The sequence below is a fragment of the Dipodomys spectabilis genome, unplaced genomic scaffold, assembly GCF_019054845.1.
Source record: "Dipodomys spectabilis isolate Male_0828 unplaced genomic scaffold, ASM1905484v1 ptg000018l, whole genome shotgun sequence".
NCBI lineage: Eukaryota > Metazoa > Chordata > Mammalia > Rodentia > Heteromyidae > Dipodomys > Dipodomys spectabilis.
The window spans coordinates 12663024-12689879 of record NW_024870695.1 but is presented as its reverse complement, the minus strand read 5'-3'; the positions used below and the strand labels follow the sequence as shown (position 1 = coordinate 12689879).

The window sequence follows — 26856 nt, the reverse complement described above, 5'->3', positions numbered from 1 at the left end:
CCAGCCTGTACTCTAGGAGAGGTGATAGCTGAGGTGGATGTGGAGAAAAGGAAGTGAATACACCCAGAAATTGCTACAACATTACTACAGACAGTTACTTCTCTGCCCCCTAGTTTAAACTGGGGTGTCATGACAAATCTGACTCAGCACTACGGCTTTACATTCACCTTGATTCGTGATTTTACCAAGCAAACGAATGCAGTAAAATGCTCTGCCTCAAATGTGGGTAAAAAAACTAGAAATGGGAAACAAAAACCATGAAACAGTCCCAACGTTACAGTGGACCTGTGACAGGTCGATGCCTTCCGCTAGAAAAGCCCAAGATGGCCGGACTGGGGACCCAGGGAGACTTGGTGACAGAGTCCAACATCCCTCGCCCTCAGGATGTCCAAAGGAAGTTGAGCCGAGCCACGCCCCCTGACATCACCAACCGCCACGCCCCCTGACATCACCAACATGCGCAATCCCGCTCCTTCCGAAAACGTGCCGCAGGGCTTAGGCCCCGCCCCACGAAAAGCCGAGCGGACTAGCGCTGCGCGCGTGAAGCATGCCGGGACCAGCTCTCGAGACACCCGACAGCCTTTGCGACGGGCGTGGTGCGTCAGGAGCTCGCCGGCGGTTCTCCGTAAGATGGCGGACCGGCGGCGGCAACGCGCTTCGCAGGACACCGAGGACGAAGAATCGGGTGCTTCGGGATCGGACAGCGGTGGCTCTCCGGGGCGAGGCGGTGGCAGCTGCAGCGGGAGTGCTGGAGGCGGCGGCAGCGGCTCTCTGCCTTCCCAGCGGGGCGGCCGTGCCGGGGCCCTGCATCTGCGGCGGGTGGAGAGCGGGGGGGCCAAGAGCGCGGAGGAGTCGGAGTGTGTGAGTGCGCCGACGGGGCGGGGCCTGGAGGGGCGGGGCGGGGCCTGGCGGGGGCGGGCCGCAGGCTGTGGGAGATGCTGAGGCCTATTTTATTACTGAAAGACAAGCTATCCCACGGTGGAGGTTGCAACCTTGTGGAGCCCCGAGGGAAGGAGGGGTCGGGGTTTCTGAGGAGCGCAGAGCAACTGCTGTTGCAGCTGGAAAGCGGTTGTTTGTAGAGAAATTGGGGCCAGGGACGTACACACACCGGCCTGTGTCGGATTATACTTGTTAAAGATTTATCTTTGTTGTCTCTCCATTCAACCATTTTGTGTTGAGTCGTCAGCTCTCCCCCACATTTCTTTATTGAGCTCCCCACTTTTGGGAATCACAGAGCTAATCCATGTCTTCTTCTCTTCAGGAGAGTGAAGATGGCATGGAAGGCGATGGTGAGTAGCATCTCTGCCTCATTATGGCAAGATTTTTGCACATAAAAATTCAGGCCACTTATTTCCAACAATGGATTTTCTCCCAGACTCTTAAGGGCTGAGTGGGAGGGGGGGGAGCGAGGGGGGGGGAGCGAAGAGATTGCAGCAGAATGGCTTTTTGCAACATAGTGGTTAAGAACTGGCTCTTAGATTTTTGTCAGTGTGGTTTTACTCAGCTAGTTGCCCTATTTGTAAATGGAGACTATAATTTTGTCTCCTCGTGGGTTGATGTCAGAATTTAGGGAGCGTTTTAGCCTCATCCAATATAAGCACCTAGAAACGTAATTGTGATTGTTTTTGTTGCTTTAAAAAATCTTCACATATTTTTTATTCCATTTCAGCTGTTCTCTCAGATTATGAAAGTGCAGAAGACTCAGAAGTGAGTGTCATAGATTCTTTTTCCTTATGGTCTTAAGTCAGACAATGTTTATAAAAATGTGCTTATTTACAGTTCAAAATTACTGTGACCTACTTGTTTCTCCTCTTGTGTATTCTTCGTTTATACTTTTTTGTTTGTTTGTTTGTTTTGTCGGTTGTGGGTTTTCAACTCTGGGCCTGGGTGCTGTTCCTGAGCTCTTCAGCTCAAGGCCTGCGCCTTACCCCTTTGAGCCACAGAGCCACTTCTGGTTTTCTAGTAGTTAATTGGAGATGAAGAGTCTCACAGACTTTCCTGCCCTTGCTGGCTTTGAACCATGATCCTCAGATCTCAGCCTCCTGAGTAGCTAGGATTACAGGCAAAAGTGCTCAGCTTTCATTTATACTTTTTTTTTTTTTTTGGTCGGTTGTGGGGCTTGAACTCTGGGCCTGGGTGCTATCTCATAGCTCTTCAGCTCAAGGCTAGCGCTGTACCACTTGAGCCACAGCACCACTTCTGGTTTTCTGATGCTTAATGGGAGATAAGAGTCTCACAGACTTTCCTGCCCGGGCTGGCTTTGAACCGTGCTCCTCAGATCTCAGCCTCCTGAGTAGCCAGGATTACAGGCATGAGCCACTGACCGCCGGCTGGAAAAGAAGTTTTGAAGTGAGAGAACATCACAAGATCTTTTGACAATCCATTTAGGCTTTCTAGATTAATAAAATCAAAATTTTTTTGATTAATAAAATCAATTTTTTAAAAAATTTTGTGGTCATAGGGCTTGAATTCAGGTCCTGGGCTCTGGTCCTGAACTCTTCTGCTCAAGTCTAACACGCTACCACTTTTAGCCACAGCACCACTTCCAGTTTTCAGGTGGGTTGTTAGAGATAAAGAGTCTCACAGGCTTAACTGCCTGAGCTGGCTTTGAACCGTGATCCTCATTTCTCAGCCTCCTGAGTAGCTAGAATTATACATGTGAACCACTGCTGTCCTTTGAAAATTCCCATCTTTAAGAAATTACACAAAAGAAAACATTTCCAAAGGAATGAATGAACAAAAACAGGCTATTTCACTTACTACTGACACCTCCACCTTTTTGTTGGTTAATTGGAGTTAAGATTCTGTCAGGCTTATCTTCCAAGGCCAGCTCTGAACAGAGATCCTCAGATCTTAGCCTCCTGAGTAGCTCAGGCTATAGGTGTGAACCAGTGGTGCCCCCTGGTTTTGTGCGGTTTTGTCTTTATGAAATAGAAGAAACATTTGCTTCAAGAAGTGGGATTGTGCTGGGTGCAGATGGCTCATACCTGTAATCCTAGCTACTCAGGAGGCTGAGGTCTGAGGATCATGGTTCAAAGCTAGCCTGGGCAGGAAAGTCCTTGAGATACTTATCTTCAATAAACCACCAGAAAACTGGAAGTGGTGCTGTGGCTCAAGTGGTAGAGCAGTAGCCTTGAGCTGAAGAGCTGAGGGACAGCACCCAGGCCCAGAGTTCAAGCCCCATGACCGACCACAAAATAAAAATAAAAAAAGAAGGGGCTGGGAAGATGGCTCAGTCGTAGAGCGCTTGCCTTGCATGCCTGAGGCCCTGGGTTGGATTCCTCAGCACCACATAAGCAAAAAGAAAAAAGCCGGAAGTGGCGCTGTGGCTCAAGTGGTAGAGCACTAGCCTTGAGCTGAAGAGCTAAGGGACAGTGCCCAGGCCCAGAGTTCAGGCCCCACGACCGGACCCAAAAAAAAATAAAAAAATAAAAATAAAATAAAAAAAAGAAGTGGGGTTGTAGGCCTGGGAATGTGGCTTAGTGGTAGAGTGTTTGCCTAGCATGTGTGAAGCCCTGGATTCAGTTCCTCAGTACCACATAAACAGAAAAAGCTAGAAGTGGTGCTGTGGCTCAAGTGGTAGAGTGCTAGCCTTGAGCTGAAGAGCTCAGGGACAGTACTCGGGCCCAAAGTTCAAGCCCCACAACTGACAAAAAAGAAAAAAACAACAACAATGTTTAGCTGGGTGCTGGTGGCTCACACCTGTAATCCTAGGTACTCAGGAGTCTGAGATCTGAGGATCATGGTTCAAAGCTAACCCCTTGAAACTTTTTATCTCCAGTTAACCACCAGAAAACCAGAAGTAGTGCTGTAGCTCAAAGTGGTAGAGCACTAGCTTTGAGCAAAAGAGCTCATGGATAGCAACCCCAGGCCCTAAGGTCAAGCTCCATGGCTGACCAAAAAACAAACAAAAACACAAGTAACCACCAGTGTTTTGGAAAAATGGGCTAGAGCTGTGCACCAGTGGCTCACATCTCAGGATGCTGAGATCTGTGGATTGTGGTTTAAAGCCAACTAAGGCAGGAAAGTCCCTATAAGGCTCTTATCTCCAATAAACTACTCAGAAAAAGCTGCAAATGGCACTGTGGCTCAAGTGGTAGAGTGCTAGCCTTGAGCAAAGAGAGGCTCAGGGACAGAGCCCAGGGTCTGAATTCAAGCCCTAGGACTGGCCAAAAACAAAAACAAGGACTAGACTGGCTGCTAGGGTTCATGCCTGTAATTCTAGCTGCTAGGAGGCTGAGATCTGAGGATCACTGAAGCCAGCCCAGGCAGCGAAGTCCTAGAGACTGTTAGCTCCAATTAACCACCAGAAAACTGGAAGTGGAACTTTGGCTCAAAGTAGTAGAGTGTTATCTTTGAGCAAAAGAGCTCAGGGACCCACGACTCCTCTACCCCCCAAAAAAGGGCTGGAAGTGGTATTGTCTACCTAGCATGATCAGGCTCAAGGCTTGAGTTCAAGCTCTAGTATAACCAGGAAGGAAAAAATAAATAGGTCCGACCATTGCTATAATCAGTTTCAGAATATTTTCATCACTTCAAAACAGAAACTGACCGCATTGAAGCCTGTAATCCTATCTACTTAAACTGGAGGAGATTGGAAGGATTGAAGTTTGAGGCCAGCTGGAATAAAAAGTTTATGAGGGGCCGGGCACGGGTGGCTCACACCTGAGATCTGAGGATCATGGTTCAAAGCCAGTGAGGGCAGGAAAGTCTGAGACTCTTATCTCCAATTAAGCACCAAAAAAACCGTAAGTGGCGCTGTGACTTAAGTGGTAGAGCGCTAGCCTTGAGCTGAAGAGCTGAGGGACAGCACCCATGCCCAGAGTTCAAGCCCCATGACCGACCAAAAAAAAAAAAATGTTTATGAGAACTTAACAAAAAGCTGAGCATGAAGGTACATGCCAAAACACAAAATAAAACAAAAATTAAAAAGTCCTAGATTTATTGAATTTCAACTGCAGTGCCCTTAGCAGGCCAGACTAAATGATTTTGTTGGCCAGATAATCCTCACCCCCATATATGCTTATGTACACACAAATGCACATCCACACATTACTATGTATATAAACATATGCACATGTTCATATATAATTATCAGTGACAGTGTGTGTGTGTGTGGGGGGGGGGTGTCCTGGGGCTTGAACTGTTGCTTTTTTTTTTTTTTTTTTTGGTGCTGGTTTTAGGGTTTGAACTCAACGTCCTGGGTGCTCTTCTTGAGCTTCTTTTGCTCAACACTAGCACTCTACCCCTTGAGCCACAGTTCTCCAGGTTTGTTCGTAGTTTAGTGGAGGTAAGAGTCTCAGACTTACCTGCCCTCACTGGCTTTTTACCGTGATCCTCAGATCTCAGCTTCCCATATAGCTAGGATTATAGGTTTGAGCTGCTGGCCCCCAGCCAATCATTGGCTTGTTTTCATCTCTGGTTATTGTGAGTAATGCTGTTATGAACATCATAAAAGATTTCATGTATACATATGTTTTCACTTCTCTTAAGTACACACCTAAGACTAAGAGAATTGTTAAATCATATGATGGTAACTCATGTTTAATCATTTCCAGAGTGGCTGCACCATTTTACATGCCTACCAGCAATACATGAAGGGCTTTAGTTTCCCTAAACAAAAGATGGTATGTGACTGACTTGTAGAGCACCTGCCTAACAAGCCTGATGCTCTGATTTGAAACTGTAGTACTGCCACCCCCCCAAAAAAAATTCAGATGTTTTTGCCTCTTTAAATTCAGTGTTTTTTTTGTTTGTTTTTTAATTTAATTTATTGTACAAAGAGGTTTCAAATCTTGCTTTTTTTATTTTTTGGTTTTGGAATTTGAATTCAGGGCCTGGGCTTTGTCCCTTAGCTTTTTTGCTCAAGGCTGGCACTGTACCATTTGAGCCACAGTGCCATTTCAGCTTTTTCTGATTATGTGGTATGGAGGAATCTAACCCAGGGTTTTATGTATGTTAGTCAAGCACTCTACTATTAAGCTACATTCCCAGCCCAATCTACTTGGGCTTTTTGCTGGTTAATTGATCAGTCTCACGGATTTGTTTGCCCAGGCTGGCTTCAAATCTCAGTCCTTAGATTTCAGCCTCTTGAATAGCTAGGATTATAGATGTGAACCATTGGGATTATAAATGTGAACCACTAGGGCCCAGTCTTGCCTTCTTTTTTTTTTTTTTTTTTTTTTTTTTGGTTGCGGTGCTTGAACTCTGGGCTTGGGCACTGTCCCTAAGCTCTTTAGCTCAAGGTGAGTGGTTCTACTGCTTGAGCCACAGTGGCACTTCGGTTTTCTGGTAGTTAATTGGAGAGAAGAGGCTCATGGACTTTGCTGTCCAGGCTGGCTTTGAACTGCGATCCTCAGATCTCAGCTTCGGTAGTTAGGATTATAGGCATGAGCCACTGGCACCCAGCACTTCTGGTTTTTGAGTAGTAACTTGGACATGAGTCTTGGGGACTTTTCTGCCCAGGCTACCTTCAAACTGTCATCCTCAGATCTCAGCCTCCTGAGTAGCTAGAATTATAGACCTCAGCCACTGGTGATCAGAATCTAGTTTATCTTATTAAGGTATAATAGTTCATTATGGCCAGGTGTCTGTGGCTCATGCCTGTAATCCTAGCTATTTAGGAGGTTGAGATCTAAGGATCACAGTTCAAAGCCAGCCCAGCAGGAAAGTCTGTGAGACTTATCTCCAATTAACCACCAGAAAACCTGAAGTGGCGCTGTGGCTCAAGTGGTAGAGGGCTTGCCTTGAGCTAAAGAGCTCAGAGATAACACCAAAGCCCAAAGTTCAAGCCCAACATCAGGCCAAAAAAAAAAAAAAAAAAAGTTCTTTATGGATTGTGTCTCATGATGTGCTGGTATATGTATATATTTTTTTTATTCAATGGATGTTCCTTTAAGCACATGTATTTTTTGTGTACCATTTCTGGAGGTACAACAAACACCAGGTTGTTGCATAGAGTGAAGAGAGTAAGCTTGTATTCCATCTTCCTGCTCTGAAGTGCCATTTAATGTTATCCTCAGTTAGAGGATGCATCAGATCAGATACTAAACTGAAAAGAACAGATGTTGTGTTCATTCTTAGCGGAGAGGCTGAGAAACAATACAAAGTAGTTGTGGGTTTTTGTTGTTGTTGTTGTGTTGTTTTGGTGCCAGTGCTGGGGTCTGAACTTAGGACCTGGGTACTGTCCTGAGCTTTGTTCAAGGCTAATGCTCTACCAATTGAATCACAGCTCCATTTGTGGCTTTTTGGTGGTTAATTGGAACTTTGGAGATAAGAGTCTCACTTTTGTGCCTAGGCTGGATAGGAACAAGATCCTCAGATCTCAGCCTCCTGAATAGCAATGATTATAGGCATGAATCACTGACGCCCAGCTTAGAAGGTTGTGATATTGATCAAGACTAGTCTAGCTTTTTTCTTTTGTTGCTTGTGCTTTTGATACCATAACTAAGAACACTTTAATGCCATAGATTTACTCCTGTGTTTTCTTTTATGATTTTAGTTCTTTTTTTTTTTTTTTTTTTGGTCGGTCGTGGGGCTTGAACTCTGGGCCTGGGCGCTGTCCCTCAGCTCTTTAGCTCAAGGCGAGCGCTCTACCACTTGAGCTACAGAGCCACTTCTGGTTTTCTGGTGGTTTATTGGAGATAGGAGTCTCACGGTCTCTCCTGCCCGGGTTGGCTTTGAACCGCGATCCTCAGATCTCAGCCTCCTAAGTAGCTAGGATTACAGACGTGAGCCACCAGCGCCCGACTGATTTTAGTTCTTATACTTGAGTCTTTGGGTCCTCTGCAGCCTTCTGAGAATTCTTGCTAGGCAAGTGCTTAGCCTCCAGCTGTGCTCCTAGCTCTTCAGTTTGTATTTTGTTTTTAAGATAGTCTTACCAACTTTGCTGAGGCTATCCTCAAAACAAAAATCTTCCTGTCTCTTCCTCACAGGTAGTTAGAATTTTAGCAGTGTGCCACTACACCCATTTAGTTACTAGTTTTGGGATGTAGGGTGATGTATAGGTCTAACTTTACTTTTTTTCATGTGATACTTCTCAAGGAATAGGGTATTCATTTAAATACTTATAAAATTTCATAGCATAGAGCCTGGACATGGCTCAAGTGATAGAGCATCTGTCTGGCTAGCAAAAGGTCCTGAGATCAAGCCCTAGTTAGTGAGAAAAACACATTTGTAATTCTAGGTGAGACTGATTTGATATATAGTCATGGGAACGAATGTGGAATGGAAGTAAAAGACTAATTTCTCTGCTAGTTTTTTTTTTTTTGGGGGGGGGTGGTCCCGTTGTGGGGCCTGAACTCTGGGCCTGGGCGCTGTCCCTCAGCTCTTCAGCTCAAGGCTAGCGCTCTACCACTTGAGCTACAGCACCACTTCCGGCTTTTTTCTTTTTGCTTATGTGGTGCTGAGGAGTCGAACCCAGGGCCTCATGCATGCAAGGCAAGCGCTCTACCACTGAGCCATCTTCCCAGCCCTTCTCTGCTAGTTTTTGTCAGTGACAGTGTGGGCCCAAGTGAAAGCAGCCTCAGAGAAGCAGGAGTTTTAGATGAGTCCAAGTAATTATGTACAATGGTACACATCTCTCTTTTTTTTTTTTTTTTTTTGGGTCGGGTCATGGGGCCTGAACTCTGGGCCTGGGCGCTGTCCCTCAGCTCTTCAGCTCAAGGCTAGCGCTCTACCACTTGAGCTACAGCGCCACTTCCGGCTTTTTTCTTTTTGCTTATGTGGTGCTGAGGAATCGAACCCAGGGCCTCAGGCATGCAAGGCAAGCGCTCTACCACTGAGCCACCTTCCCAGCCCGGTATACATCTCTCTTATCTCAGCTGTAGGAGACTGAGGATCACTTAAGCCTGTGAGTTCAAGACCCACCTGGCAACAAGTATCCTGTCTCACAGACATATATGAAAACCAGATGCTAGCTATTCAGGGGCTAGAGATTGGGTGTATCCTGGTTTGAGGCCAGCTGAGAGAAAAAGTTAGCAAGACCTCATCTCAATGCATAACTGGGTGCTGTGGTGTGCACTTGTAATCCCAATTAATCAGGGAGGCTAAGATTGGACTTTGAACCAGACTAGACAAAAAAAAGTTGTGAGACCTCATCTTAGTAGAAAAAGCTGGGCAAGGTAGTATATGTCTAGCAGGAAACATAAATAGGAGAATCAAAGAGACCCTATCTCAAAAATAAAAGGAACAAAAAGGCCTGGAGGTGTAGCTGAGGATCGTTCCTAGTGTGTACAAATTCCTCCCAGTACAGCAGAAAATAACCTGAAACATATAAGGGTGCTGGTGGCTCACGCCTGTAATCCTAGCTACTCAGGAGGCTGAGATCTAAGGATTGCAGTTCAAAGCCAGCCCTGGCAGGAAAGTCCGTGAGACTCTTATCTCCAATAAACCACTAGAAAACCGGAAGTGGCGCTGTGGCTCAAGTGGTAGAGTGCTAGCCTTGAGCTGAAGAGCACAGGGACTGGGCCCAAGCCCAGAGTTCAAGCCCCATGACTGACCAAAATAAATAAATAAGGGCTGGGAAGGTGGCTCAGTGGTAGAGCGCTTGCCTTGCATGCTCGAGGCCCTGGGTTCGATTCCTCAGTACCACATAAGCAAAAAAGAAAAAAGCCGGAAGTGGCGCTGTGGCTCAAGTGGTAGAGCGCTAGTCTTGAGCTGAAGAGCTGAGGGACAGTGCCCCGGCCCAGAGTCAGGCCCCACAACCGGACCCCCAAAAAAAAAAAAATAAATAAAATAAAATACAAAGTTGTTTTTAAGCAGTGAAGTCTAGAAGAGACAGAATCAGGAAACTGATTCTGAGGAGGCTGAGATCTGAGGATTTGCAGTTCAAAGCCAGCCTGGGCAGGAAAGGCTGTAAAGATTTTTCTCTCTAGTTAGCCACCAAAGGGTTGGAAGTGGAGCTGTGGCTCAAGTGGTAGAGTGCTAGACTTCAGCACGAAAGCTTAGAGACAGTGCCCAGATCCTGAGTTCAAGTTTTAGTTTAGTTTTTTTTTTTTTTTTGTCAGTCATGGGGCCTGAACTCTGGGCCTGGGCACTGTCCCTCAGCTCTTCAGCTGTAGACTAGCGCTCTACCACTTGAGCCTCAGCCCCACTTCCGGCTTTTTCTGCTTATGTGGTGCTGAGGAATGGAACCTAGGGCCTCATGCATGCAAAGCAAGCACTCTACCACTGAGCCACCTTCCCAGCCCCTCAAGTTTTTTTTTTTTTAAATCAATGAAGTAGAAGGGTGATATAGGAGAGTTTGTTTTGTTTTGTTTTTTTTTGTAGGAAAGAGTTTAGATAACATCACTTTGCTAAAGCAGTATGAGTCTAGAATACTACCTTGGCTTCAATTAGACCAGGCTTTGACCTTGATGTGGCATCTCTTCAGTACTGTGCTACCTCTGTTTCTCATTTAGAATCAAAGAGTTGCCTGATGTGACTAGAAAGGGGGCAGCATAATCATGGTAATGGTTTCCCATCCCCCCATGCCAGTCCTAGTCTTGAATTCAGGGCCTTGGCACTGTCCCTGAGCTTTTTTGCTCAAGACTTGTGCCCTACCAGTTGAGACACAGCTCCACTTTTGGCTTTTTGGTGTTGAACTGGAGAAAAGAGTCTCATGGACTTTTCTGCCCTGGTTGGCTTTGAATTGGATCCTTAGGTCTCAGCCTCCTGAGAAGCTAGATTATAGCTGTGAGAGCTACTGTTGCCTTACTGCAAATCCTATTTTTTAAAAGATATTTTAATTTAGTGAGTATATGTGTATTGATGAATTACAAAGTCACATATGCACACTAAGCAAGTTCTTGTATTTTCTGCTCTGTAAACTAATGGGAAACATAGACTTGAGAAAAGAATGGAGTGATTACTACCCACCCAGCCCTATATACCAAGAGGAGGAGCAGCTTCATGTAGTTGAAAAGATGGAAAGAAATCAAGGGTATATAGATCCTCAGGCGCAGTTGTAGTCAAACTGTCTCCTTCACTTTCTATTACCTTTCTAGAAATCCTGAGTCAAAACACTTTGAGGCCAGATGCTGAGCAGGGAAAAATGGAAAAGAGGGATTAACTGGCTTGTCTGGGCCAGACAAGCAAACTTAGCTCTTTTTGAAGAAAGGGCCAGACACTGAGCTTACCTAATGGGGATTCTTCTGGGGCCAGCCTGGGTCTGAAGTAACAGGGCAGTCTGGTTCAGGTCAAGTGAAAGACCCAATGGGAGAATAGGAGGCCATATCTACCAAATGGCAGAGGTAATCTACCAGTTGGGAGCTATCTTTCCATCAGCTCCTTTCATTGTGTTCTTATAGGCCTTTCTGATCCTTTCTAATTTATTTTATTTTTTTTTGTCGGTAGTGGGGCTTGAACTCGGTTTGGTTTGGGTGCTGATCCTGTGCTCTTCAGCTTCACCCTACCACTTGAGCCATAGCGCCACTTCTGGTTTTCTGGTGTTTTATTGGAGATAAGAGTTTCACAGACTTTCCTGCCCAGGCTGGCTTTGAACCACGATCTTCAGATCTCAGCCTCCTGAGTAGCTAGGGTTACAGGTGTGAGCCACCGATGCCTGGCTCCGATCTTCTCTAATTTATAACTCTGCTTCCTTACATCTAAATCCAGGGAAGGAGAAGAGAGTGACTGTTAAGCCGTTCCCATCTTCTAGAGTTGTTTTTTTTTTTGGTTGGTCATGAGGCCTGAACTCTGGGCCTGGGCGCTGTCCCTTAGCTCTTCAGCTCAAGACTAGCTAGCTCTCTACCACTTGAGCCACAACGCCACTTCCAGCTTTTTCTGCTTATGTGGTGCTGAGGAATCGAACCCTGGGCCTTATGCATGCAAGGCAAGCACTCTACCAGTGAGGCACATTCCTGGCACTCTCATAGTTGTTTCTTTTTTTGGGGGGTCCAGTCGTGGGGCCTGAACTCTGGGCCTGGGCGCTGTCTCTCAGCTCTTCAGCTCAAGGCTAGCGCTCTACCACTTGAGCCACAGCGCCACTTCTGGCTTTTTTTCTTTTTGCTTATGTGGTGCTGAGGAGTCAAACCCAGGGCCTCATGCATGCAAGGCAAGCGCTCTACCACTGAGCCACCTTCCCAGCCCTTTTTTTTTTGCCAGTCATGGGCCCTGAACTCGGACTGGGCGCTGTCCCTCAGCTCTTCAGCTCAAGGCTAGCACTCTACCACTTGAGCCACAGCACCACTTCAGGCCTTTTCTGCTTATGTGATGCTCAGGAATTGAACCCAGGGACTCATGCATGCAAGGCAAGCACTCTTCCACTGAGCCACCTTCCCAGCCCCCCTCTGGTAGTTTTTAACTGCTACTTTTCCATACCTGCAACTATCTACACCTTTATGTCTGGTCCTTGTGTATTTAGGGTGATGGTCTAATGGCCCTCCTTTGTATGGAGAAGATTTGCCATTCTCTTGATAGGAGCAAGATTCTCCAGCCTCAAGATGTTTTTTGTTTGTTTGTTTTTGTTTGTTTTTTTGGTCCTGGGCCTGGGTGTTGCCTCAGCTCTTCAGCTCAAGGCTAGCGCTCTACCACTTGAGCCACAGTGCCACTTCTGGTTTTTCTGCTTATGTGGTGCTGAAGAATGGAAACCAGGGCCTCATGCATGCAAGGCACTGAGCCACCTTCCTAACCCCCAACCTCAAGGTTTTAAGAGGAAAATAAGATAATGGAGAAGAGAAGGAAAGAAAATGCTTCAGCATTGTTTTTTTTTTTTTTTTTGGACAGTCCTGGGGCTTGAACCTCAGGTCTGGGCACTGTCCTTGAGCTTTTCTTTCTTTCTTTCTTTCTTTTTCTTTTTTTTTTTTTTTCTTTCTTTTTTTCAGGGCCTGGGCTCTGTCTCTGAACTTTTTAGTTCAAGGCTGGTGCTCTAGTACTTGAGTCATAGTACCGCTTCCGGTTTTCTGGTGGTTAATTGGAGATAAGAGTCTCATAGACTTTTCTGCCTTGGCTGGTTGTGAACTGCCTTCTGAGTAGCTATGATTACAGGTATGAGCCACCAGTGCCAGCTGACTAGGGGAGGTGTGTGTGTGTTGGGGGGTTTTCTTGGTCTGTCATGGGGCTTGAACTCTGGGCTTGGGCACTGTCCCTGTGCTCTTCAGCTTGATGAGCACTTTATTGCTTGAGCCAAGGCGCCACTTCCAGTTTTCTAGTGGTTTATTGGAGATAAGAGTTTCACGGACTTTCCTGCCTGGGCTGGCTTTGAACCGAGATGCTCAGATCTCAGCCTCCTGAGTAATCCTAGCTACTCGAGAGCTACCAGGGCCTGGCTATTGTGACATTTTTTAATGCAATGAGTCCTAATCGGCCCTCCTGAGCCTGTCTCCTCCCTCCCCCTTCTAAAAATAATTTTAACAAGCTTCATTATTCTCTTTTCATGAGTGAAATTAAGAAAGTTTTAGACTAGAAAAGGTATCTACATAATTGGTGGTGGGTTTTTTTTGCTTTGTTTTGTTTTGTTTTTTGTTTTGTCTATCCTGGAGCTTGAATTCAGGGCTTGGGCTCTATCCTTGTTCTTTTTTGCTCAAGGTGAATGCTCTGTCACTAGAGCCATGGCTCCACTTCCAGCTTTTTGCTAGTTAAGATGAGAGTTTTAGGGTCTTTTCTGCCCAGACTGGCTTTGACCTATGATCCTCAGATCTCAGCTTCTTGAGTAGCTAGAATTACAGGTGTGATACAGGGGTTTCAGTGTGTGCTCACTGGACTGGCTTGTACTCTGAATCCTTCCAACTCATATCTCTAACACTTCAGTAAGCTGTTTAAAGGTGTGTGCCTTTACGCCCAATTATATAATACAAAAGACTAGAAATGTAAAAGATTAGGAATTTCTGCTCTAGGCCATTTTGAGATGGTAGGAAAATTCACAATTTTAAGTCTGAATATAGTTAATAGATATGGCATATTTCAGAGGCAATTCATGGAGAAAGAAAATGTCAGCAAATATAAGGGGTTTTGTTTGTTTGTTTGTTTGTTTTGATGGTACTGGGTTTTCAATTCTGGACCTTATGCTTGCTAGGCAAACACTCTATCCTTGAGCCGTACCCCTAGCCCATAAGCTCCTTCTATATGTCAGGTACTATAAAATCTGCTTTCCATTTTTTTGTTGTTGGTGGTAGTGGTCTTGGGGCTGAACTCTGGACCTGGGTGCTGTTCCTCAACTCTTCAGCTCAAGGCTAGTACTCTACCACTTGAGCCACAGTGCCACTTCCAGCTTTTTCTGTTTATGTGGTGCTGAGGAATCAAACCCAGAGCCTCATGCATGTGAGGCAAACACTGTGCCACTGAGCCAACTTCCCAGCCTGCTTTCCATTTGTATTCCGCAGGTCCTTTCTCAGACTACCACTGTTAACAATTCATTATTGTTAACAATTCCAGGACTATGTTTGGAAGAATGTGTGTATGTGCATATATGTTTTATAGAATCTTTCTAGAAGTTTATGCAAGAGTATTGACATTCTAGCTTGTGTATGTTTCTGAGGGTTGAACCAAGAGCCTCAACATATTAGGTAATCACACTACCACTGAGTTATACCTCTAGCTCTCCCAAATGTTTTCTTCCAATTCTTTTTTTTCTTTTTTTGCCAGTTCTGGGGCTTGAACTCAGGCCAGCCCTCTTTCAGTTCTTACAGTAAAAGTTTGTTGGGAAAGGGTTTTCAAAAGAATAGAGAATATAGGCTGGGAATGTAGCTTAGTGGTAGAGTGCTTGCCTTGCATGCATGAAGCCCTGGGTTCGATTCCTCAGTACCACATAAAGAGAAAAAGCCGGAAGTAGCACTGTGTGGCTCAAAGTGGTAGAGTACCAGCCTTGAGCAAAGGAAGCTCAGGGACAGTGCCCAAGTTCAAGCCCCAGGACTGGCAAAACAAAAACAAAAAAAAAACAAAAACACTTGTTCAGATTTTTACCTATGCACCTTACAAGAAAACTTTTTTTCAGGGTGAAGAAGGGGAGTACAGTGAAGAAGAAAACTCCAAAGTGGAGCTGAAATCGGAAGCTAATGATGCTGCTAATTCTTCAGCAAAAGAAGAGAAGGGAGAAGAAAAGCCAGAAACCAAAGGCACTGTTACTGGAGAGAGGCAAAGTGGAGATGGACAGGTCGGTACACTGCACAGTCCTCCATTTGGGGATGGAATGGGGCTCTCGACCTTGGAGAAGTGAGGAGTTTTTTTATCTGTCCTCCAGGAGAGCACAGAGCCTGTGGAGAACAAAGTGGGTAAGAAGGGACCTAAGCATTTGGATGATGATGAAGATCGGAAAAATCCAGCATACATACCACGGAAAGGGCTCTTCTTTGAGCATGATCTCCGAGGGCAAACTCAGGAGGAAGAAGTCAGGTAACATACAGTTGTGCTGCTGTGTAGTGTCTATTTAGTGCTTAGTATACGTCAGATGCTTTGCTAAGTGTTTTGCTTGTACTTTCATTTACTACTCAACATTTTAAGGTAAATATGTAATTATTCCTTCTGTACAGAGGAGGAAAGTGAAGCTTAGAATATTTGGTACCTTGTTGGAAGAGAAAATGAGAAAGAGATTTGGTAACTGTTGATGGAGAGCTGAGTCCAGACTCAGGGTAGACTGTCTCCAGAATCCATTTTTTTTTGTCTTATTTTTTTATTTATACATTTTTTATTTATTTACTTTTTCTGAGTCTCTTGCTGTGTAGCCTACATTGGTGGCCTTGAACTCCTAATTCTGCTCCTGGCTCCCATCTTCTCTTGGTCATCACAAGTGTGCTTTGTTTAATCCATGGCCTCTGAGGTATGCTGCATTTTAGGAGAATATGTCTTTCAAAGTTCTGATTGTCTCAAAGCACCTTGTCTTGGTTTTGTCCAGACCTAAGGGACGTCAGCGAAAGCTATGGAAGGATGAGGGTCGCTGGGAACATGACAAGTTCCGTGAAGATGAGCAGGCCCCAAAGTCCCGACAGGAGCTTATTGCTCTTTATGGGTATGACATTCGCTCAGCTCATAATCCTGATGACATCAAACCCCGAAGAATCCGGAAACCTCGGTGAGGAAAATTGGAAGCACATATTATTGATATTTTTAACAAGAATACCCCTACTTTTCTAAGTGTCTTCCTAACCTGTAAGTGAATGGGTGGGGAAAATAGAATGTCTCCTTGATTCAGTTTATATCTCTAGTAGTCCTGTTATTTATTTTATTTTTATTTATTAATTTACTTTGTATGTATGTATTTTCAATGTTTTAATTTCTTTTTTTTTAGATTTGGCAGTCCTCCACAAAGAGATCCAAACTGGATTGGTGAGCGGGCAAACAAGTCCCATCGCCACCAGGGTCCTGGGGGCACCCTACCACCAAGAACATTTATTAACAGGAATGCAGCAGGTACTGGCCGCATGTCTGCAGCCAGGAATTATTCCCGATCTGGGGGCTTCAAGGAAGGTCGTACTGGTTTTAGACCCGTGGAAGCTGGTGGGCAGCATGGTGGTCGTTCTAGTGAGACTGTTAAACATGATGCTAGTTACCGGTCACGGCGCCTGGAGCAGACTCCTGTGAGAGATCCATCTCCAGAAGCAGATGCTCCAGTGCTTGGCAGTCCTGAAAAGGAAGAAGCAGCTTCAGAGACACCAGCTCCTGTTCCTGACATTGCACCACCAGCCCCTGACAGACCCATTGAGAAGAAATCATATTCTCGGGCCAGAAGAACTCGAACCAAAGTTGGGGATGCAGTGAAAGCTCCTGAAGAGGTCCCCCCTCCACCCGAAGGGCTGACCTCAGCACCTGCTGTCCCTGAAACTACCCCTCCATCTGCTAAGGCTGGTAACTGGGAGGCTCCAGTAGAGTCTGCTACAGGTGGACTGGAACAAGATGTGGCACAGCTAAATCTAGCAGAACAGAATTGGAGTCCAGGACAGCCTTCATTCCTGCAGCCACGGGACCTCCGAGGTAGGTATTATAGGGCTTATGGCTGGTTTTTTTCCTTCTCCATCATTGGGTTTCACAAGGCTTGGGACTGAATTTTGGGTCTAACAAATACTTAATTGAGAGAAAAGGGCAGATTCATAGGTCTGTTTGTTTGGTCCTGAAGAGCAGTTTTCATTATGTAAGTCTGTCATAGTTGTTTCATACTATTATCTGGTCATTACCCGAATTGAACTTCTGAATACAGAATCCTTTCCCCTCTTTACAAAAGGGAAGAGGATAGCACTGTTATTATTTGAACTAAGTGAAATGCTTGAAGGCAGAAACTCACTTGAATTTGGATCTGAATATTCTGTCTTTTGAAGGAATGCCTTCCTAATTTCTTTAGTGTTCTAATGACAGATTGCCCAATAGAACTTTATATAATGTGGGTGCCTTTGAATACTTTGGAATGTGACCAGAGGAAGTAATCCTTCACCCCAGTGTCAAGGCTTGAACCCAGAGGCTAGTGAGTATCATACTGGATAACAATTCCAGAAAGTGGCACTTTACCTATTGCCCTTTTTGCCCATTCTGCTTTGTCTTTGTCTCTCTAAAAAGATTGAGAGATCTTTTCTGTAGTTTCTGTAATATAACTCAAACTTAAAGATTGGAAGTCCTCATTTGCATTAGGAGTCTTAGCACACTTCTGGTATATGTGAATTTTTAGCATGAAAAACTAGTGTAGCCTGGGCCCAGAGTTGATCTCTAGAGAACACTTTCTGATGGATATCTTATTATCTTTGGAAGACCATTTGTAGAGCATTCCTTTTTTTGGGGGAAGGGGGGGCAAGGAGTGGAGAGGTCATGAGGCTTGAACTCAGCCTGGGCACTGTCCCGGAGCTATTCAGCTCAAGGTGAGCACTCTATCACTTGAATCACAGTGCCACTTCCAGTTTTCTGGTGGTTTATAGGAAATAAGAGTCTCATGGACTTTCCTGCCAGAGCTGGCTTTGAACCATGTTCCTCAGATCTCAGCCTCTTGAGTAGTTAGGATTTGGCATGAGCCACCAGCACCTGGCAAGCATTCCTTTTTCTCCTGAGTAATTTTTAGCCAGATTGGAATTTCTTCTCAACCTTCTTCCCAGCCACAGGACCTCTGTGATTAGGAGATAATCAAGTATATTTATAAAGCATCCAATTGCTGTTCAGAAACATTTAGACTAAGATTTTATAATAGATTTAATAATATAATATGTGATGGTAACCTCCCAGGGTTTCTATGCAGAAAAGTATTTGGTAGGAAAAATTTGAACTTGGTTTTTTGTTTTGTTTGCTTGTTTTTTGTTTTTTGGTTTTTTTTGTTTTTGTTTTTAACCAAAGTTGGGGTCATATCTTTCATGTTCATTATTACTGCTTTAATATGGTAAGCAGCCAGACACTAGTGGCTCACACCTATAATTATAGCTACTTGGGAGACTGAGATCTGGGATCAAGGTTTGAAGCCAACCCCGGGCAGGAAGGTCTGTGAGATTCTTATCTCTAGTTTATCACCCCCCCCAAAAAAAAAAAAAAAAAAAAAAAGAGGAGGAGTGGGGGGAGAGAAAGAAAGAAAAGAAAGAAGATGAGTAAGCTGGAAATATAGCTGTGGCTCAAGTGGTTGAGCACCAACCTTGAGCGAAAGCTAAGGGAAAGTGCCCAGGCCCTGAGTTTAAGCCCCAGTATTGCCACAAAAAAGAGAGATAGCAGTTTAAGATGTTAGTATTAGCTGGGTGCCAGTGGCTAATGCCTGTAATTGTAGCTACTCAAGAGACTGAGATCTAAGGATCATGATTCAAAGAAAGCGTGGGTAGGAAAGTCTTATCTCCAAGTAACTACCAGAAAACTGGAAGTGATGCTGTGACTCAAAGTGGTAGAGGACTAGCCTGAGTTCAAGCTCCAGGACTACCCCCCCAAAAAAAAAATATTAACAGTAAGCAGGTAAGCAGTAGTATAAAAAAAAGTTTTGCTAATGTAAAAAAAAGCCAGCACCATTCCCTGTGTTTAAACTTGTTTTCTTGATGTCATTTTCTTGAGTCTCATTCACATACATGTGCTTTGCAGCAGTAACCTTTTTGGTGTGTTACAGGTATGCCCAACCACATGCATATGGGAGCAGGACCTCCACCTCAGTTCAACCGAATGGAAGAAATGGTACAAAAGGGAAGAAGGATAGATGGGGCAAGGGCTACACAGTATAGTTGGGGATCACTGTTCAAACCCTAATGAGATCTTGATACCAGTTTTATGTTCCAGCTAGGCACCGGTGGCTCACACCTGTAATCCTAGCTACTCAGGTGGCTGATACCTGAGGATCGGGGTTCAAAGCCATCCTGGGCAGGAAAGTCCGTGAGACTTCAATAAACCACTTGAAAACTGGAAGTGGCACTGTGGCTCAAGCGGTAGAGCGCTTGCCTTGAGCTGAAGAGTGCAGGGACAGCTCTCAAGCCCAGAGTTCAAGCTCCACGACTGACCCCCCCAAAAAAAATTACTCATGTTCCTTTTCATTTGGGTCTTAGTTGTAGAGTAGAAGGTTTATTTTCAATGTTGATGCTTCTTGTTGATTTTATTCATTTTGCAAATAACAGCCATGTACCAACTATTTTGCCGCATCTAAAGAAGGATAAGACTTTGTATGAGGCAACTCTCTGGAAGTGTTGAATGTTCAGGCCTCTCTTTTTATCTAAGGGTGTCCAGGGTGGTCGAGCCAAACGCTATTCATCCCAGAGACAGAGACCTGTTCCAGAGCCCCCTGCTCCTCCTGTGCATATAAGTATCATGGAAGGACACTACTATGACCCACGTAAGTTATTGTTTCAGGGGTTCCTTTCTTGTTTGTATGGGATGAATTAAGAGGCCAGCCTCCTGACTCTTCCGAGCTCTTACTGGTCTTTTTTTTTTTTTTGGGTCCGGTCATGGGGCCTGAACTCTGGGCCTGGGCGCTGTCCCTCAGCTCTTCAGCTCAAGGCTAGCGCTCTACCACTTGAGCCACAGCGCCACATCCGGCTTTTTTTCTTTTTGCTTATGTGGTGCTGAGGAATCGAACCCAGGGCCTCTGGCATGCAAGGCATGCGCTCTACCACTGAGCCACCTTCCCAGTCCTCTTACAGGTCTTATTAGACATTGTCCATTGTCTCATTGGTGTTTTCTTCACATGGAAAATTGAGAGCATCTTTTTTTTTTTTTTTTTGGGGTCCGGTCATGGGGCCTGAACTCTGGGCCTGGGCACTGTCCCTCAGCTCTTCAGCTCAAGGCTAGCGCTCTACCACTTGAGCCACAGTGCCACTTCCGGCTTTTTTCTTTTTGCTTATGTGGTGCTGAGGAATCGAACCCAGGGCCTCAGGCATGCAAGGCAAGCGCTCTACCACTGAGTCACCTTCCCAGCTCCGAGAGCATCTTTTTAAGGGCTTGGGAGGCAAGAAGATTTGTCTGTGTGACATGAAGAGTGAGTTTGTTATAGTACCAATGTTTACCCCTTTACAGTGCAGTTCCAGGGACCAATCTATACCCATGGTGACAGCCCTGCCCCACTGCCTCCGCAGGGCATGATCGTGCAGCCAGAAATGCACCTTCCCCACCCAGGTAAGCTTACTTTTTCTTCTGAATACTTCCAGTGTGTGAAGATGTGTTTTGGGGGCTTCATAAACTTCTACCCTTTTGGCTCTATGCAACTAAGCCAGGCTGGCCAGACTGGCTGGTTAGGCAGCAAATTCCTCTTGGGTCCCTCCTAAGGACTTGCAGCCTGAGCCTGTTTGTGTTTAGTAATCCATCCAGACCATCCTATGAAAATGGTAGTATGTTTTTCAGTTTTTGTTTTTCTTTCCTTGTCCTTCTAGGTTTACATCCTCACCAGACACCGGCACCACTGCCCAATCCGGGCCTCTATCCCCCACCGGTGTCCATGTCTCCAGGACAGCCACCACCCCAGCAGTTGCTTGCTCCTACTTACTTTTCTGCTCCAGGGGTCATGAACTTCAGTAATCCCAGCTACCCTTATGCTCCTGGAGCACTGCCTCCGCCACCACCTCCTCATCTATACCCTAATACGCAGGTGAGATGGCTGAGAAGCAGATTTTTCTAGGTACACATCTTTAAATTAGACAGGACTATGGTATGGGGAGACTTCCTAAAAGAATTTTTTAAGAAGAGAACAAGAATATTTCAATACCATCAATTTGTATGTAGCATTAGGATGCCTCTTGGTGGTCATAAGCTGGAAGTGCAGCTTACATAATTACCCATCATCTGTATTTTTAGGTGGTTTTTTGTTCTTTTTTGGGGGTGAGGAGATTGGTGTTTTGTTTTTTCCAGATCAAATTCAGGATCTTGCACTTACATACCCAGCCCTTGGGTTTTTGAGGTCGATTTTTGCTATGTAGCCTAGGCTTCAGAATACTGCTTCAGCCTCCTAAATGCTGAGATTATAGGTGTGTACCATCTGTTTCTTTGTTTTATTAGTCCTGGGCTTGAACTGTGGGCCAGAGAGCTGTTACTGAGTTCCTTTTGCTCAAGGCTAGCACTCTACCACTTGAGCCACATCTCCACTTCTTGCTTTTCTTGGTGCTTAATTGGAGATAAGAATTTCACAAAATACTTTCCTGCTTAGGCTGACTTTGAATTATGATCCTCAGATCTCAAACTCCTGAATAGCTAGGATGTAGGTGTGAGCTACCAGTGCCTGTTAAGCTCAGCCTTTTCTTTCTTTTCATTCTTTTTTTTTTTGCTATTTTTTTTTGGGGGGGGGGGGGGGTCCGGTCCCTCAGCTCTTCAGCTCAAGGTTAGCGCTCTACCACTTGAGCCACAGCCCCACTTCCAGTTTTTTTCTTTTTGCTTATGTGGTACAGAGGAATTGAACCCAGGGACTCAGGCATGCAAGGCAAGCGCTCTACCACTGAGCCACCTTCCCAGCCCCTCTTTTTTTTTTTAATTTGGTCAGTTGTGGGGCTGGAACTCTGGGCCTGGGTGCTGTCCCTAAGCTCTTCAGGTCAAGGCTAGCGCTCTACCACTTGAGCCACAGCACCACTACTGGCTTTTTCTGCTTATGTGGTGCGGAGGAATTGAACCTAGGCCTCATGCATGCAAGGCAAGCACTCTACCACTGAGCTACATTCCCAGCCCAAAGCTCAGCCTTTTTTTTTTTTTTTCCCGGTTGGTCGTGGGCTTGAACTCTGGGCCTGGGCATTGTCCCTGTACTCTTCAGCTAAAGGGGAGCTCTCTACCGCTTGAGCCACAGCGCCACTTCCGGTTTTCTATTGGTTTATTGGAGATAAGAGTCTCACGGACTTTCTTGCCCGGGCTGGCTTTGAACCAAGATGCTCAGATCTCAGCCTCCTGAGTAGCTAGGATTACAGGCGTGAGCCACCAGCGCCTGGCCAAGCTCAGCCTTTTTATCTGTCAGTTCATGGTAGAATTGGAGAAAGGTAGGGAGTATTTTCATGAATGAAAATCGGAGCATTGTAGTCACATATTAAGGCAGAAATGCATAGGTGCTTTATTTTGAAGGAAATATCTCAAAAATTTGAAAAATTATGAATTTTACAGTTATTCTTTATATTTTTGTAGCTAGATGTTTACTGTTTTTCATAGGTTAGATGAATTCTAAACTTACCTTCTCCTGGCTTACGGGGTCTCAGGCCCCATCACAGGTCTATGGAGGAGTGACCTACTATAACCCTGCCCAACAGCAGGTGCAGCCAAAGCCCTCTCCACCTCGAAGGACTCCCCAGCCAGTGTCCATCAAGCCCCCTCCACCTGAGGTATGAACTCCTTCTAATACTTAACAGCACAAGCTACATCTCTGGGCTTTCCTTTTCTCCAGAGGATTTCTCTGCTTTTCAGGGTGTGTTTCTGTTTTAAAAAAAAAAAACAACACAAAAACAGAAACAAAAAACTTAAACTCCTAACAGATTTCCTTTCTGTTTCAGGTTGTAAGCAGGGGTTCCAGTTAATACGACTTTTTGAATTTTTTTCAGTCCAACATCATATGAGAGTAAGTACATAGCTTACTGTGACTGTATTCTTTTTTTCTTTTTTAATCGGTCATGGGGCTTAAACTCTGGACTGGATACTGTCCTGACCTCTTCAGCTCGAGGCAAGCGCTCTACCATGTGAGCCACAGTGCCACTTCAGGTTTTCTGGTGGTTTATTGGAGATAAGAGTCTTATGGCCTGGGCTCGGAAGTTGGCTCAGTGGTAGAAGCGCTTGCCTTGCATGCCTGAGGCCCTGGGTTCGATTCCTCAGCACCACATAAGCAAAAGGAAAAAAGCCGGAAGTGGTGCTGTGGCTCAAGTGGTGGAGCGCTAGCCTTGAGCTGAAGAGCTGAGGGACAGTGCCCAGGCCCAGAGTTCAGGCCCCACGACCGAACCCAAAAAAAAAGTCTTATGGCCTTTCCTGACCGGCTGGCTTTGAACTGCGATCCTCAGGTCTCAGCCTCCTGAGTAGCTAGGATTATGAGCCACTACTGCCCGGCTCTGTGGCTGTAGCCTTAAAACTTAACATTCATGCTTACCTTGCATGCATGAGCCCTGGGTTCGATTCCTCAGCACCACATAAGCAGAAAAAGCGAGAAGTGGCATTGTGGCTCAAGTAGTAGAGCGCTAACTTTGAGCTGAAAAGCTGAGGGACAGTGCCCAAGCCCAGAGTTCAGGCTCCACAACTAACAACAACTAATAAAAACGAACAACAACAAAACAAAACCCCTTAACATTTATGCTTACTGCTTGATAAACAATCACTTCATTAATGCTTGATACAATCATGGAATAATTTGGGAGGCTTAAGGAGGTGTGAGAATGTGTCAGTTTCTTTACTTTGTGAATATTGGGTAGGAGTAGCGTAGAAATTGCTGCTGACTTGGTACTTTTATTTGGGAAACTGCATGATAAACATATAGGAGCATCGTCTAAACTTGATCAAGAGGAAGGGAAATCTGTGGCTCAAGTGGTAAAAGTGCTAGCTTTGAGCTGAAGAGCTCAGGAGCAAGGCCCAGGCCCAGAGTTCAAGCCCCACTACCAAAAAAAAAAAAGAGACAAAAGGAAATCTAAATTTGAGATGGTACAGGAAAAAGACCATGGAGTTGTTCAAACCCACTGTATAACCCAGGCAGGTGTTGAACTCAACATCCTCCTCCCACAAATGTGTGCTACCACACTCACCTGTATTTTTGGCGGTTCTGGGGCTTGAACTCAGGGCCTAGAAACTCTTTTGATATTCTTTTGCTCAAGGCTAGTACTATACCACATGAGCCACAGCGCCACTTCCAACTTTTTCTGTTTATGTGGTACAGAGGAATCGAACCCAGAGCTTCATGCATGTGAGGCAAGCACTCTACTACTAAGCCACATTCCCAGCCCCACCTGTTTTTTCTTGTTTTTTTTTTTCTTTTTTTGCCAGTCCTGGGGCTTGAACTCAGGGCCTGGGCACTGTCCCTGAGCTTCTTTTGCTCAGGGCTAGCACTCTACCACTTGAGCCACAGCACTATTTCTGGCCTTTTCTGCTTTATGTGGTACTGAGGAATCGAACCCAGGGCTTCATGCATGCAAGGCAAGCACTCTACCACTAAGCTACATTCCCAGTCCTATTTTATTATTTTTAATCATTATTTCTGCTTGTTTTAAGGTCATTAAAATACATTATTGGGGCACATTATTTAAAGCTCAGCACTGGTGGCTCATGCCTGTAATCCTAGCTACCCAGGAGGTTGAGATCTGAGGATCATGGTTCAAAGCCAGCCCAGCCAGAAAAGTCTGTGAGACTCTTACCTCCAATAAACTACTCGGGAAAAGCCAGAAGTGGCTCTGTGGCTCAAGTAGTAGAGCATAGAATGTAGCCTTAGCACAAAGAGGTTCCAAGACAGTGCCCAGGCCCTGAGTTCAAGCCCCAGGATGGGGGATGGAGGGGAACCCAGCACATCATTTAGGTGCTATAGGTGTGGTTCAGTGATAGAGCACTTGCACGCTCAAGGCCTTGAATTTGATTTTCAGCACCAAGAAAACAATTCTCCCACATTATTTAGAAGTGTGATGAAAAGTAAGAGGGAAGACCAATGGAGAGTGAATATTCTGGAAGTACTTTATATGTTTGTATGAAAACAGAAATGTAAAACCTGTTGGAATTGTTTTTAAAAGGATTGTGGGAGGAGAGAGATGGAAGGGATGGCTTTATTGGGATATATTGTATGAATTTGGAAATGTTACAGTGAACCCCCTCTTGTACAAGTAATAGATGCTAATAATAGTTGTGTGGTTTTTTTTTTAAAGATACGTAACCTTTTGAGAAAGCTTTAAAATGCCAGAGGTCCACTAACACTTTGGTGTTCTTCATTTTCCCAGCCCTTGTTAGGACAGCAGAGGTGAGAACTCAGGAGAGAAAAGACGTACAGCTGGCTGACGACTACCCAGAGGGCTCCAAAGATAGGATGTAGTCCTACCAGCAAGCAACTGGAAAAGGAAGCATCCCTTTCCCCTGTGGATAGGCTCTAGTGGAAAGAGGAGAAACAGGTGTCCTCTATTCTTCACTTGAGCTGGCTGTGCTCAGGAGAGCAGAGACATAACTGCCCAGGCTTTTGAGTCTAGATCCAGAAGCTGTATCTTGATCTTCTTTAATGTCTCCTGGAAAATGCAAGTGTCTTCTGTCCCAGGGAATTTCTTATTTGTTTGTTTCCTGAAATGTTTGTTTTTTAAATCCTGGCTTGCTGTTCTTAAATTAATATTCTTAGTGTTGTTTCTTCTCTCTCCCTTGATATGAAACAAGTTCTTTCTGGTTTGCTAGCATCTCTGGGTTCCCTTTTGTCATTGACCTCCATCCCAGATTATTAAGAGTATATCAGTCAAGTGTAAAGACAGCTGGCCTTTCACTTTTGATTGACCTTTGTTACTTTGATACTTGGCTTTTAATTCTTGTAACCCTATGGAAGCAAAGTTGTCTAAATAGAGTCCCATTGGAGAAAAACTGAGTGGGTGAGTAGGAGCTCTTCTTTCTGATGCTGGTTGTATAATCTGAGCTTCCAGTAGTACCTGTATTCTAGTAGGCTTCAGTCCCCTACTGAGGCTGTTTTCCCCTACTGAAAGTGAGAATGGGCAAACCAGATGCGTTTGTGAGGGAGGAAGGTGGAGGGAAGCCTGTGCACCTTAGAGAAATGTATCACACTGTCCTCAGGGCTCAGTCTTTGAGCTGAGTGGAATTAGCAGCCCTGCTTCTCTTCTTTCCATCCCTTCTACCACTTCCTTTCCAGTTGTTGTGGACCAATGCATCTCTTCAGAAGGAAGCACTATCCAGCAAGCAGCTTACCTTGTCCTTTGCAGTTGCTCTTCTCAATGACTTTCCTGCTACAAGTGTTATAGATGTTACTACTTGATTTTTTCCCAAATTCTGCTCCTGTTCTTACAAACAGAAGATACAGTACCTGGGCTTAAGGCCTAAGGAAACCAATCACCTTTTGGGCAAGGGCTTTCCCTCCTTTTCTAGCCATGGTACCAAACCACCTTCCTGCTGCCTCTGGAAGTTTTCTGTTACTGCAACACTGTCTGCCAGTAGAATCTTGGCCACTGTCCCTGTCCTGTGGGAACCTGCAAGAGAAAGTTGTGGTCATCTCTCTCATGCAGTGTCACTTCATATTCCTTTGATAGCTGGCCTAACCACTTTTGAGTCACAGTGTGGGGTAAGGAGAGGGGAGGGTGGTAAAGCACTTAAGCCGTAACTCCCCTATAAGGAGAAAATAAGAGGTTCTTCCAAGGGTAGCTGGTGGTTGTGCCTTTTGTAGGCTTCCCTTTGCCTTAAACCTGAAGATGTTTCCTCAAGCCTGTGGGCAGCATGCCCACACTCCCAGACCTTAAGACACTGTGACAGTTGTCTCTGTCAGTCCACTGTGTTTAGTTGCAAGGATTTCGCCATGTGTGTTGTTTTTGTTACTGTTTGAAAGGGTGCACATTTGTGATCAGCATTGTGACATGGAGATAATAAAATTTAGACTATAAACTT

At 45.1% G+C, this 26856-nt stretch overlaps 1 protein-coding gene across 2 annotated transcripts; it reads left to right on the top strand.

Moving 5' to 3' along the window:
* Positions 1 to 472: 472 nt before the first annotated feature.
* On the top strand, positions 473 to 26856 carry Casc3 (CASC3 exon junction complex subunit). Of its 2 annotated transcripts, none has more exons than XM_042673636.1 (14): positions 473 to 861; positions 1262 to 1289; positions 1670 to 1707; positions 14912 to 15070; positions 15158 to 15309; positions 15809 to 15985; positions 16202 to 16884; positions 18968 to 19032; positions 19567 to 19681; positions 20362 to 20460; positions 20715 to 20929; positions 22512 to 22634; positions 22803 to 22867; positions 25219 to 26856. In XM_042673636.1, the coding sequence occupies exons 1-13, from the start codon at positions 631 to 633 to the stop codon at positions 22824 to 22826; spliced, it is 2109 nt and encodes a 702-aa protein (XP_042529570.1). In that variant the 5' UTR covers positions 473 to 630; the 3' UTR covers positions 22827 to 22867; positions 25219 to 26856. The 2 variants fall into 2 exon arrangements, with proteins under 2 accessions (XP_042529570.1, XP_042529567.1); XM_042673633.1 differs by having other exon boundaries at positions 25209 to 26856.